Source organism: Octopus bimaculoides, chromosome 20, assembly GCF_046866305.1.
Source record: "Octopus bimaculoides isolate indiv1 chromosome 20, ASM4686630v1, whole genome shotgun sequence".
Classification (NCBI taxonomy): Eukaryota; Metazoa; Mollusca; class Cephalopoda; order Octopoda; family Octopodidae; genus Octopus; species Octopus bimaculoides.
Window position 1 is genome coordinate 39,045,545 of NC_142947.1, and position 13,192 is coordinate 39,058,736.

The 13,192-nt window shown below is 37.4% G+C and overlaps 1 protein-coding gene across 1 annotated transcript; it reads left to right on the forward strand.

Annotated features, from left to right (window-relative positions):
* Positions 1-1,018: 1,018 nt before the first annotated feature.
* On the forward strand, positions 1,019-9,376 carry LOC106867841 (glyoxylate reductase/hydroxypyruvate reductase). The gene is made up of 4 exons (XM_014912871.3): positions 1,019-1,760; positions 3,349-3,523; positions 5,625-5,803; positions 7,883-9,376. Exons 1-4 carry the CDS (start codon positions 1,349-1,351, stop codon positions 8,131-8,133), a joined length of 1,017 nt encoding a protein of 338 aa, XP_014768357.1. The 5' UTR covers positions 1,019-1,348; the 3' UTR covers positions 8,134-9,376.
* The last annotated feature ends 3,816 nt before the right edge of the window (positions 9,377-13,192 follow it).

Consider the following 13,192-nt stretch of genomic DNA (forward strand, 5'->3'; position numbering starts at 1 on the left):
TATTTTGCACTTTATTTATATTAGGGATCATTTCTATTTTCACAACTTTTTTACTGTTTATATAACACTGTGAGTGGATTTATCTCTTGCTTACACTACTGTTTCAGACTTACATTTTACTTACAGTACTGAATTATGTCACAGATAATACTTATTTAATCTCTATATCGCAATCAGTAATTGATAGTCAAAGCTTATCACCCACATTTTATTAAACATTGCTGACTTGCCAGAATACACTTTTTGTGTCATTATTATATTATACAACAAAGGTGATGAGTTGGCAGGATTGTAAGCACGCCAGGTGAAATGCTTAGCTAAGCCTTCGTCGAATGGTTAAGCTGTTCAGTTCATAAATACGAGGTCCCATGTTCAACTCTATTGTTAATCTTAGGCAAACGACATATTTTCTTTTGCTTCAGGTCAATGCTATAGAAAATGAGTGAGAAAGTGAGCAGACAGGGGCAAGACTTCCACCTGTCCCCCACAAAAACCACCCAATTAAAAAACTTCTTTTTCTTTTTTTTTTTTTTGCGACACAAACCCCCGCTTTTCAGCTATGGAGAATACGGATCTGCAAAAAAATTGGCAAAAATCGGCATTTTTAAATTACCACCCCACCCCCATTTCCTTCATTTTTTTACTTTTTTCAGAATTTTGTTTTCAAAATATGCGGAAAAATATGGAGATTGTGATTCTGAAAAAAAATTTCCAAAAATTTTTGTAAAGCTTTTGTTTAAGATTTTTTTTTTTTTCTAAATATGCAGAAAAATACAGACATGATTAGGACAAAAATTTCAAAACATTTGTGTAGTTACAGTTAGGATTAGGGTTAGTGTTGGGGAAAAAAGTCAAAATTGAAGATTGGGGGGAGGGGGCGGGGGAATTTAACAATGCCGATTTCTGGCAATTTTCCGGAACCTCCGTATTCGGAAACGAGGGCTTTTGGCAAAAAAAAAAAATTTTTTAAATAAACAAATTCGAGAGAAAATGGAGGGGGGGGGGGCGGAAGTCTTTCCAAAGCAAGTAGTTAAAAAACCCGCCAGGAAGTTTGTAGAAGTATTTCAAAAAGGAACGGTCTTGGTCACACGCTGTATCGCGCTTATTACAATTGATAATAAACTTTCAGCTCAGTCAAGCGTAACTTTAAGAGAAGCAGCAACACCACTACTATCATCGTTCATCACTTGACTTGTCATTGATTAATTCCTTCATTAATTATTATATATGTCTATCGTCATGTACTTGAAACAACAACAACAACAAAAGTGATATGCAAAAGATAACAGAGGTGTGAACTGAGAAGATCCTCTCACAGTTCATTCGACAAAGCCACAATTATTACTGAATGACGTGGCATTTAAACATGGCGATGCAGATAAAACCTTCAGTTTTAATTTGCTTACGGACTGTAAATAATACTAAGTTGAGGAGCAATTTAACTGAAACATGTTTAAGTCGCCTGAGAAATCATTTTCAAGTTAATTTTCTGGACGATATCCAACAGAATCCGAACATAAAGAAAGACATTGTTGGCATTGTTACACCGGGTCCCGATTCGAACGTCATAAACAGATTAATAACAACTCTTCCAAATCTAAGAGTAATTTCAAACCATGGAATGGGAGTGGATCATCTTGATCTAAAATGGGCTAAAGAAAAAGGGTTGCGAGTTGGAAACACTAGATATGTTGTTTCTGACAGTACAGCAGAACTTGCTATAACTTTAATACTAGTTGTGACACGGAAAATAGTTCAAGGTAAGTTATGTCATTCAAGGTAGATAATTCTAAACTTAAAGAATTATTTCCCTTTAAATCTTAAGAAAATATTCTTTGCTCGAATTTCTTTTCGTTATGCGATGCTGTGGAGGCGCAATGGCCCAGTGGTTAGGGCAGCGGACTCGCGGTCATAGGATCACGGTTTCGATTCCCAGACCGGGCGATGTGAGTGTTTATTGAGCAAAAACATGCAGCATGCAGATGCAAGAGCTACCAGTTGAAAGCTCTGCATACTGGATACCAGCAGGTTTATGGGGTCATCAGGAGAGAATGCGTGCCGTTTCGGTGACTACTTCTTGACGGCATCATTGCGGACCGGCACCCCGCTTCACTGAAATGAGGCCCTGCCTGCTAGATTAACTGGTCATCAAATTTAGCTCAATATTCTTCTAGCTATTGCTCATTGTCTCTTTTTAACCAGATCCAGCGGCTTGCTTTTTCCATAGTTGTTTGTATATCACTCATGGTGGTATTTGTTTTACGATGTATTAAGTCAGGGGTCGCCAAACTTTTTTGACCATCGATCCTTTTCAGCTACTTCTCCTTCCGCATCGACCACCCTCCTCATTCAAAACATCTTAATACCTTACCATGAAGAATGCGTACCACGTACTAATACTGGTAATTAAAATGTTAGCTCGACCATACATGTACGACAAATTAAGAAATTCTATTGAAGATGACACACTTTTTACATTTAAAACTACGTGTACGAGTATAGAGTTTTAAACTTTCGATTATTATGAAATTATTTCCACGGTTAGAAAATGTGAAAAACGCATCATATTGCTGGAATATCTTTTATTGAAAATGACAACATCAATGTGAAGGACGAGCATGGTGCTGACAAAGTATTACAAGTAGTTCATTTGGGTGAGCTGGTCTTTCGCACGCCGATCCCCATTCGACTTCTTGGCTTTCATCGAACCCCTGTAATTCCTCGCCAACTCCAAGGCAGTCCGTTGTACGCCCTTTGGTGACCCCTGTGTTAGGCCTAACTCTTGCTGTAGGCATTCATATAAAAATTAAAAAAACTCGACTATGTTCAAGAGCTGAAGTTGTTGTTTAGTAAAACTTCGTCCGAAGTATAATCGGGAGAAATATATACGTTAAACCAAAGATTCCCACATAATTTGTTGATCACTAATTATAATTTTGCTTTTGTATCTGGTTTGCAAGATTCTTTATGTAAATTCGTGTGTGGAAGCAAATTTTGTTGTGTCTGGGGAGAGTCATTCTCTTTTAGTGTGTTATTATCTGTCACACTCACCGGTTCGATTTCCACTCATTTATTATTTATTGGGCTGTCCGGAAAGTTCATGCTGATTTTTAAAGGAAAGAAAAAGGTCAATAAATACTTGCCATTACATTTTTAATCAACCAAATATGAACCATTTTGTTGCACAATGCGTCTCCATCTTTCCTTTAACTTGAAAATACCTTCTTCCCAGAATTGAGGTGGTTTCATGGCAAATAAGTCGAAAAGTAAGATACTATAAATCGGCACGAACTTTCATGTTTGAATCGACTATATATGTATATATATATATATATTTTTATTTCAAAGGTGTTCGCATGTCAATGGAAAATGAACATCCAAACTTCTTTTGTCCGAGCTTACTTGGCACAAATGTGGCGAAGAAAAATCTTGGAATTGTTGGCATGGGAGATATTGGGCTTAAAATCGCTCTAAGAGCAACGGCATTTGGAATGAAAATCCTTTATCATAACAGAACACAAAGGTATGGCGATAAGTAATTCTAAAACTTTATCTCTCACTATTAACTTCTGATAACTGCAATAAAGGTAGCAACTGTGGTTTTAGGGTCCATCTAAAATACTTTGTATTTATGCAGTATATCTATCTTCTATCTGTTACTTGTTTCATTCATAACACTGTGGCCATGCTGGAGCACCACCTAGAACGTATTTTTAGTGGAATGAATCGACCCTAGTACGTACTCTTTTAAGCCTGACACTTATTATATCAGTCTGTTTTGCCAAATCCCTAAGTTACACCTATCTTGTGAAAATCAGCTTAACGGAGTGAATCATCCCTCTCCAAGATTTTCTCAAAGAAATAGTTCAAGTGTAAGCTTTTGAAGAACTCATTCCTCTTCGTGGTGCTAATGTTGATTGAGACTTAACTCTCTAAGTGCAACCATCGGCGAGGTAGACTTTGCCTTTCATTCTTTCAGGGTCGATAAAATAGGAACCAGTCAGATACTGGGATTGATGCAGTTGTCTAGCATCCTCCTTGAAATTTCAAGCCTTGTATCTAGAATAGAAAGAATTGGCGAGCTGACAGAATCGTTAGCATAAAGGACAAAACACAGAGCAGAATATTGTTCGTCTTTATGTTCTGTGTTTAAGTTCTTCCACGGTTGGCTTTGAATTTCATCTTTATTTTGTGGGCGGGGGGGGGGGTCGATAAAATAAGTACCTATTGCAAACTGGGGTCGATGTAATTGACTTACCCTTCCCCCGAAATTGCTAGCCTTCTGCCAAAATTATTATTATTATTATTACATATTTAACTTTTGCTTTGTATTTGTACAAGTTGACTCCAAGTCTCACACAGAGACAACAAGTTAGAAGTTCATGTTGGTGTTATGCTTAGGGTGTCATATATTTGGTTTTGTATATAATAGTGTTCTAGAGAATGTTTAAGAAAACATATGAAAATTATGAATTTGTTTTAAAATTTGAGATTACATAGACAGTATTTTACGTAGGATATGGGCAGTTCCCACGAGCACTATCTCTTGAATTTCTGCCATTCTGGGGTTTCCTGGTACCTGAACTAGGTAGGAATCAGCCCCTTTTGTTATCATTCCTCAGGCATCTATGACAACAGGTAATGTTTTAGTCTTGAGGTTCCACATTTTCCCAATTTACTATTGTTATTATTATTATTATTGAGTGAGAGAGCAGTGTATGTCATCAAAGTGACACTGGGGTAAAATATACGAAGCTCAATATACCTATCATGACTACCTGTCTTATAAGGGTACACTAGGCACATGCACCACAACCATACGTGCGTGATATGGTGATCTCATATCAAGATAAACAGCACATGACCTTGCAGGTGGGGACCCCAGTTAGAATTTTCTTCAGGTTGAATAGCCCATCCTTTAAGGGGTCTTTAAGGATGTTGAACAAAACACCCATGTTTCCAGAGGTGAATTATCCAAACCCCAAAGAATTCCTCTCAATACATGGCTATAATGCTCCCCCACTAGTTCTGCTCGTGATCAGAAATGCACATATCGCCAACCACTATTATTATTATTATTATTATTATTATTATTATTATTATTATCATTATTATTATAATTATTTGTTAGGGGACGGGCTGGCAGAATTGTTAGCATGCTGGGCTTAATGCTTAGCGGTATTTCGTCTGCTGTTACACTCTGAGTTCAAATTCCGTTGGGATCAACTTTGCCTTTCATCCTTTCAAGGTTGACGAAATAAGTACCAGTTACGCACTGGATTCGATATAATTGACTAGCCCCCTTCCCTCAAAATTTTCAAGACCTTGTGCCTACATTATTATTATTATTATTATTATTATTATTATTATTGAGGCGATGAGCCAGCGGAATCGTTAGCACACCGGGCAAAATGCTTAGTGACATTTCATCCGCCACTACATTCTGAGTTCAAATTCCGCTGAAGTCAATATTATCATTCATTTTATTTCGGGGTCGATAAATTAAGTACCAGTAAAATATTGAGGTTTGTGCCTCTAGTAGAAAGAATTATTATTATTTATTATGTTCTTACTGAAGCTGTTTAGACGGCAAAATATTGAATACATTTTTTCTAAATTTACAGAAGCAATGAAGACGAAGACCGAGTCAAAGCTACGTTTTACCCTCGTTTGCAAGATATGTTACCCGAAGCGGATGTTCTTGTTATTGCTTGTCCTTGCACAGAACAAACGATTAACTTGATTAGTACAGAAGAATTCCGGTTGATGAAGAAAACTTCTCTTTTGGTAAACATCGCTCGAGGTAAGATAATACATCACTTGGGAAACATTTCAATTCTTGAATGTCTTTAAACATTTAAACTTTAAAAATTATTGAGTTGGTAAATGAATGCTTCTGTTTTCAATCTATACATTTATGTCTAAAAACGAGGTGTCATTTACTAAATTTCTGTACAGAGCTCTTTTGTAAGTCGTCTCGTGTCTCAACTTCCTTAAGTGTATACGCCACAACTTGCGTATTACCTACATATCTGGTATATATTATCTATTCCTACTTTTGTTTTATTGTTTTCTATTGTGGACAAATAGAATGCTGCAAACATTGGTCCTTGAGGAGAACCCATGGTCACTCCATCTCAAAGTTTGAATGTTATATAAATTTTCATGTGAGCAGCGAAAAGACACTTTATTTGTTTATATCAAATAGTCTCTTTTAATAAGTTGGCTAGTATCACACGTATTTTATTTTAGGGTATTTATACACATTATTTATAATGATCTTTATCATGCCTGTCTCGAGTTTGGTGAACAAATTTTCTGCATCCAAACAACTAAACAAATTAACTATAATAATAAATAAATGTACAAACGGAATCATTATACATATATACATGCAGTCTCACACGCACATACATGCGCGTGCACACACACACACACACACACACACACACACGCACACACACAAATATGTGTACATAAACAAACTCGTGCGTGCACACACACGTGCGCGCGGGCGCACATACATGACGAGGAGGCGCATGGCTTAGTAAGATTGCGGTTTCGATTCGTAAACCGGTCGGTGAGTTGTGTTCTTGAGCAAAACACTTCATTTCACATTGCCTCAGTCCGATCAGCTGGCAAAAATGAGTAACCCTGCAACGGATTGCAATGAAACAAATGCATATATTTACACAGAGACACAAGTATAAGATGTCAGCAGTAAAACTCACACCTCCGGAGAGTATGTATATTATCGTCCACAATCAATGCACTACAAACAGGAAAACATAGAATTAAACTAATTAAATAATAGACAAGGGATCATAGTATAAAGGCAGACATACAAACACTAATATAATACCGCAAATATATCAGAGAATACATCCAAAGGAAGTAGTCAAAGCACACAGAGAAGAAAAAAAACGATTCCATGAACCAAATGTACAAAACTATATCAAACAGATTGTTGTGGTGATAGACATTAACACCCCTGTGTGATTAAAAAGTGGACTCGTTGAACACTTATAAAGAGTAACGTGTCTCGTTGAGGCAGGAAAAAAGCATTAGAGTCTCACGTGTTGGTTGTCGGAAGTTACGTCTGTGAATACACTGCTTTACTCCTGTTTCGTTAAAATCATATATCTGCAACCAAGGATATATAAAACAGATGAACATATAATATAAACCCTCGTGAAACGCAATACAAAATGTATCACACCCAAACATAAGCTTAAACTAATGACGTACTACAAAAACACCAAAACCAAAAGGTTTTTTATCAATAATGTGCCTCAAACATGCGAGCCCGAGGACAAACTGTTATTGACCCATGTGGTTTATCAATTTGATTGTAAAACTGATAGTTACAAACTTTAAGACATTAACTGTTACATTGGACAGAAACTCTCTAATAGGTTCACCTTACATTTGCCACATGAAACTGTTGCACATTACACCAAACACCACAAACCGAAATTAGGAAAATACTGGAGAAAAATGCATACCTGTTTCACACATTTAACACAAAAATACAAGATTAACTATGAAACCATACACAGCTTGCAGTTCCATGCCAAAATTAACAAGGAAACATCATAAAATTAACACGTCACTACTGATGCAGAAAAATAAATAAACACCTAATAGTCAAAATTTGAATGCACAAACAAATGACTGTAGATACAAGATGCTAATGGTCAAAACAAATGCCAAATATAATGAGTTCTTAAGAGTGTGAAGTTCTAGAAACATCGTATATGAATTCAGAAGAGTTATTGTTCCAAATCAACAATAAATCTCTAAAATAGAAACGGTTATCTTTTCTATATAAAGCCATCAATTTTTTGACCATTTTTCTTTTTGTTTATCTCTTCTTCAACAGGAAAGATAGTTAATACAGACGCACTTGTGAAAGCTCTTCAGTCAAATGAAATTCAAAGTGCTGCCTTGGATGTCACCGACCCTGAACCGCTACCGCGAGGGCACCCATTGTTATCCATGCCAAATGTTGTCATAACCACTCACTGTGGAACATACACTTACGAAACTCGCTTAGAAATGATTGATTTAGTAATAGAAAATTTAAAATGTGGTTTGGAGGGAAAAGTGATGCCGTCTGAAGTAATTTTGTAATACTGATATCTAATCAAGAAACAATATATTCCTAAAATTGCAGAGAATTATTTTTGATAAATGTGTTAATGAATCGTGAATTGTATACCCCAAGAAAGATACCCGGAAATGAATGACTAAGAAACTTGTTTCATTTTGGCACCTACTTAAAGATATGGCAATTGCGAAAGGTAGATTAATTTTTAAAAAAAACGTCTTATTTGCTATTTTATTTCTTGATTATTAAAGATAAAAGGAAAATAATTCTTTTTTACTTTAAAGATGATCATTTTTCTTTAATGTTTAAGTATTTTCCTCATAGTTAATTTCTGATCTGTAAACGCTAAATGTATTTTAATAAAATAAAATGTGCGCATACTTTTCATAAGCTTTCTTATAAGGTTATTCTGCTGTATTGTATCGATTGTAATATCACAACAATTTTCTGAGTATTGCGAATGTTACTGGTCAAGGCAACACGTTTAGAAGATGTTTGATACATCGTCAATATTATCCTGTGTTTACGATTAAGATATCCAAGTTTTAATGGCTTTGTTTTGCGTAAGAACAGTAACGAGGCCAGTTGACATAATTACAATCATCTGAAGAGAATATGCTACCGTTTCTCATAAGGTCATAGCACCATCAACTGTTGTGTCTTATGTACTAAGATTGCATTGTCTATCCACTACGGAGCACTCGGCCTGTGTTTGAACACCCTATTCTATTACCCCAATGGACCATTTCAAAAGAATTTTTCACTGTCTTTTTAAGTTAGAAACCGGGCCCATGAGCCTGGCTAGGCTTTAAAAGGGCGCATAAATAAATAAATATAGATATTTACATTGATAGATCCAACTAACACAGAATACAAACGGCAGAGAGAATTAAAGGCAGGGGGGGGGGAAATTATTATAAGTCCAACAACTGTTTCTGAGGGCTCGGAGATCCATCATAATGCTGGTAGATGTAGTTCATCACAATATGCGACCATAATCGAAGCAATTAACATTGGATATATCGAGTCTCCGTCATCGGAGTAGAATAAAGCTTGCAATTCAATTTCGTGTATGAATTCCCGTGTGTAAAACACAAATTCCGAAAAAGATTCTGAAAATTCTAAAGGAATAAAAATGTTATGAGGGGTTGTTACGTAGAGGTTACCAGAATGTAACGATTGTTGCCTGTGTTGAAAGCAAAGACGATGATACTGGTGCTGACTCCAAGAAAGAAAGACAGTGGCCAAAGTCGTAGATCATATATTTATTTCTCCATTACATATAATTAAAAGCCAAACCATGGTAGGCAAACGTGTATAAAAACAGTCGGAAAGCATGCGAGGTAACGAGTTATATTTTGTTGTAAAAGGGTAGACGGCGTTGGACTTATTCTCTGTCATTCTAGCAACCGTAACGAAATAGATCAAATGATGTTGTCAAAAGTGAGCGAATGAGAAAGTAAGAGTGGTGGACAAAGACAACTGTATCATTGTATTTCGTTCGTGCCGGTCGGTCGGTCGCTCCCACTGATTTTTTTCTTAGAAAATATTAGTATTTATAACTGTGCAGTGTAGCTAAGAAAATGGATATACCTTTCCAATAATGGCTAAATTAATGTAGGTCAAACTTTGTTTACTTAAAGTTTCTATGACATAACAATGTTATGAGTCAAGCGGAAAACACGTTCACTTTTGGCAGGACAATATGTTGTATGGCCAGGGAGAATTTCTAGATTTGGTTTTGAATCTCAGGAAGGCAGGGCCAAACGAGGTCCTACACTGTTGTAGTAGTTGGCACTCCGTTGCTTACGACGTCGAGGTTTCCAGTTGACCCGATCAACGGAACAGCCTGCTCGTGAAATTAACGTGCAAGTGGCTGAGCACTCCACAGACACGTGTACCCTTAACGTAGTTCTCGGAGATATTCAGCGTGACACAGTGCGACAAGGCTAGCCCTTTGAATTACAGGCACAACAGAAACAGGAAGAAAGAGTGAGAGAAAGTTACGGTGAATGAGTACAGCAGGGTTCGCCGCCATCCCCTGCCGGAGCCTCGTGGAGCTTTAGATGTTTTCGCTCAATAAACACTTCACAACGCCCGATCTGGGAATCGAAACCGCGATCCTATGACCGCAAGTCCGCTGCCCTAACCACTGGGCCATTGCGCCTCCACTGACTTTTAGTAACACTAAAGATTCTGCACGTGTAGGTGTATTTTTATCCACTCCGATGTTTACACACGGCCAGTTATACGTCGCTATGCGTAGGGCAGCGGACTCCAGTAATTTAAAAATTAGTGTCGACCAAACAGAAATCATCATCTACAAGGAAGTTTATAAAGAACGAATATCGGCTCTATCGCCTGAGATTTGAAAGCGCGTCTCAGAATTACCGGTCGCACTTTAGCTAAGGTTTGTTCCCGCTTTCTATCGACTACAGACTGTTATAAATACGACCAACTGACCAGCCAAAGGGATGCAGTTCCCTGCTTGCGGTCATGACAGCCTGTTGCTTGACCGTTTTGGGCTGAACGAGAAACGATGCCACTGGGTCAAACGAAAACTGCTGTAAGCATCTCTCGTTTCTCCCCAACTCATTTGTTTCACACTGACATTCATCTACTCACACTTGATTAATCTATTTAACTGCCACGCCTACCACATTTACAGATTACCTTTTCTATCAAACATCTGTCACACACCCTCTCCTCACTAGTAAATTCACAAGGCTAAGCAGATCGTCAACAAATGCATACAGTTAAAATTACATGTTGATTTTCATCGATTCGACACGGTCGATTTATAATTGTAAATGTAACGAAAAATAAATCATATTGCTTGAAACTTCGCCTTTGAGTTACACACATTTTTAACAAGACATACTCTGTGAGAACCATCATCATGTATCTGTGTGGTAAGTAGCTAGCTTACCAACCACATGGTTCCGGGTTCAGTCCCACTGCGTGACACCTTGGGCAAGTGTCTTCTACTATAGCAATGGGCTGACCAAAGCCTTGTGAGTGGATTTGGTAGACGGAAACTGAAAGAAGCCCGTCGTATATATGTATATGTATATATATATATATATATATATATATATATATATATATATATATATATATGAAAGAAGGTTTGAAAATGCACTTATTTTTTTAAAATATTTATTTACTTAACCGGTTTCACTTTTTTAGAAAAAGATTATCAAAAGTCTTTGAGAATAATAAAAAATGTTAAAAAACAGTTCGAGAATTAAAATGCATATATACATTCTTTGATGATAAAATATATTTAAAGTATAAAGCTTTGTATGAACTTTGTATTGTTACATACTGATTATCACACATTCTCTGATATTAAAATGAAAATGTTAAAAACAGTGTATGAAAATACACATATGGAATAATACATATACATATTCTTATACATATTCTTTGATAATCGAATAAAGTTGAGGAGGAACTGACCTGGCTTTTTCCTCTTGTGTATATTGAGGGAATGTTTTACTGTCTTAAGAGACAGTATGACTGGCTAGCTGGGGTGGGAGGGAAGAAGAGTTAAAAAGGATTTTTTATTTTATTTTTGGTTGGTCTGTGACAGTCTGTCATGGTTCACTGGTTTTTGGGACTGGTCTTGTGCACATCTCTATGTGTGTGTGTATATATGTGTGTTTGTGTCCGTGTGTGTGTGTGTGTGTGTGTGCCGTTTTTATTGGTCCCAGAGTTTATTGTGGAATGTGTATATGAGTGTGTGTTTGAGTGTTTTTTGTGTCGGTGGGGATGTTAGGTGTGTGTACGTGAGACTGTGGGCATATCTCTTTGTCTGAGTGTGTATGTGTTGTTTTGATCGTCCTTGTGGTGTGTGTGTGAGAGCAACCGTATGTATGTGTGAGGGTGTGTGCGTATGTGTGTGTATGTATGTGTGCATCTGTGTGTGTGCGTGGGAGTGTTTTGGGTGAGTGTGGGAGTGTGTGTGTGTCTCTCTGTCTGAGTGGGTGTGTTGTTTTAAATATCCTTGTGGTGTGTGTGTGTGTGTGTGTGTGTGTAAGCAAACGTATGTGTGTGATGGTTCATATGTATGTGTATGTCTATGTCTGTGTGCGTGCGTGCGTGCGTGTGTGGCATGTGTATATGAGTATTGTGTGTTTTATCTATGGTAGGATGGTGTGTGTATGTGTGTGCACGTTTGTGTGAGTGTGGGAGTGTGTGTGTACGTGAATGTGTGTGCGTCTCTCTCTGTCTGAGTGAGTGTGTTGTTTTAAATACCCTTGTGGTGTGTGTGTGTGTGTGTAAGCAACCGTATGTGTGTCTGATGGTTCATATGTATGTGTACGTATGTCTATTTGTGTTGTGTGTTGGTGGAGGTGTTATGTGTGTGTCTCTAAGTATGTTTGTGTTTGAGTTGTCATTGTGGTGCGTGTGTGTGTGAGAGAGCAACTGTATGTGTGTGCATGAGGGTGCATGTGTGTGTGAGCATGTATGTGTGTGTGTTGTTTTTATTAGGTGTCCTTGTACGTTGGGTTTATCCAGGTGATGTGTATGTGTGTGCATGTGTGTTCCGTGTATGTTGGTACTGGGTATGCGTTTGTATGTGTGTGTATGTGTGTGTGTGGGTATGGTTTGTGTAGTTTCCTGGTGTATATGTGTACATGTGTGTGTGCTGTAATTGTGAGTGATTAGTTTTGTTTGTATTGTTAGTACAGTATACGTGTGGGTGTGTTTGTGTGAGTGCGTCTATGTGGCTTGTATTTGTCGAGGAGGTGTGTCATTGTGTGTGCATGCTTCTGTGCATGTGTGCTTGTGGGTGTTTGTTGTGATTGCTGGGATTGTATTGTGTGTTTTTCTTTTGAGTGTGTGTGTGTGACATTTTTACTGGGGAACAGGCATATGCTGTTTGTATGTGTGTGTACATATGTATGCAAATATGCGTGTGTGAATATGATTTGTGGTTGCCGGAGTGGTGTGTAGGTGTGTGTGCATGGACCTGTTTACATGTGTGTGTATGGGTGTTGGTTGTGGTTGCTACAATTGTATTGTAAGTGTATATATGCGCATGTGTTTTTTCTTGAAATGTATGTGGGTTTGTGC

Excerpts from the sequence above, each read along its gene's own strand:
- LOC106867841 (XM_014912871.3), top strand. The coding sequence starts at position 1,349 with ATGACGTGGCATTTAAACATGGCGATGCAGATAAAACCTTCAGTTTTA. Across the intron at positions 3,524-5,624 it reads TATCATAACAGAACACAAAG|AAGCAATGAAGACGAAGACC; the intron begins GTATGGCGATAA and ends CTAAATTTACAG. Across the intron at positions 5,804-7,882 it reads TTTGGTAAACATCGCTCGAG|GAAAGATAGTTAATACAGAC; the intron begins GTAAGATAATAC and ends CTTCTTCAACAG.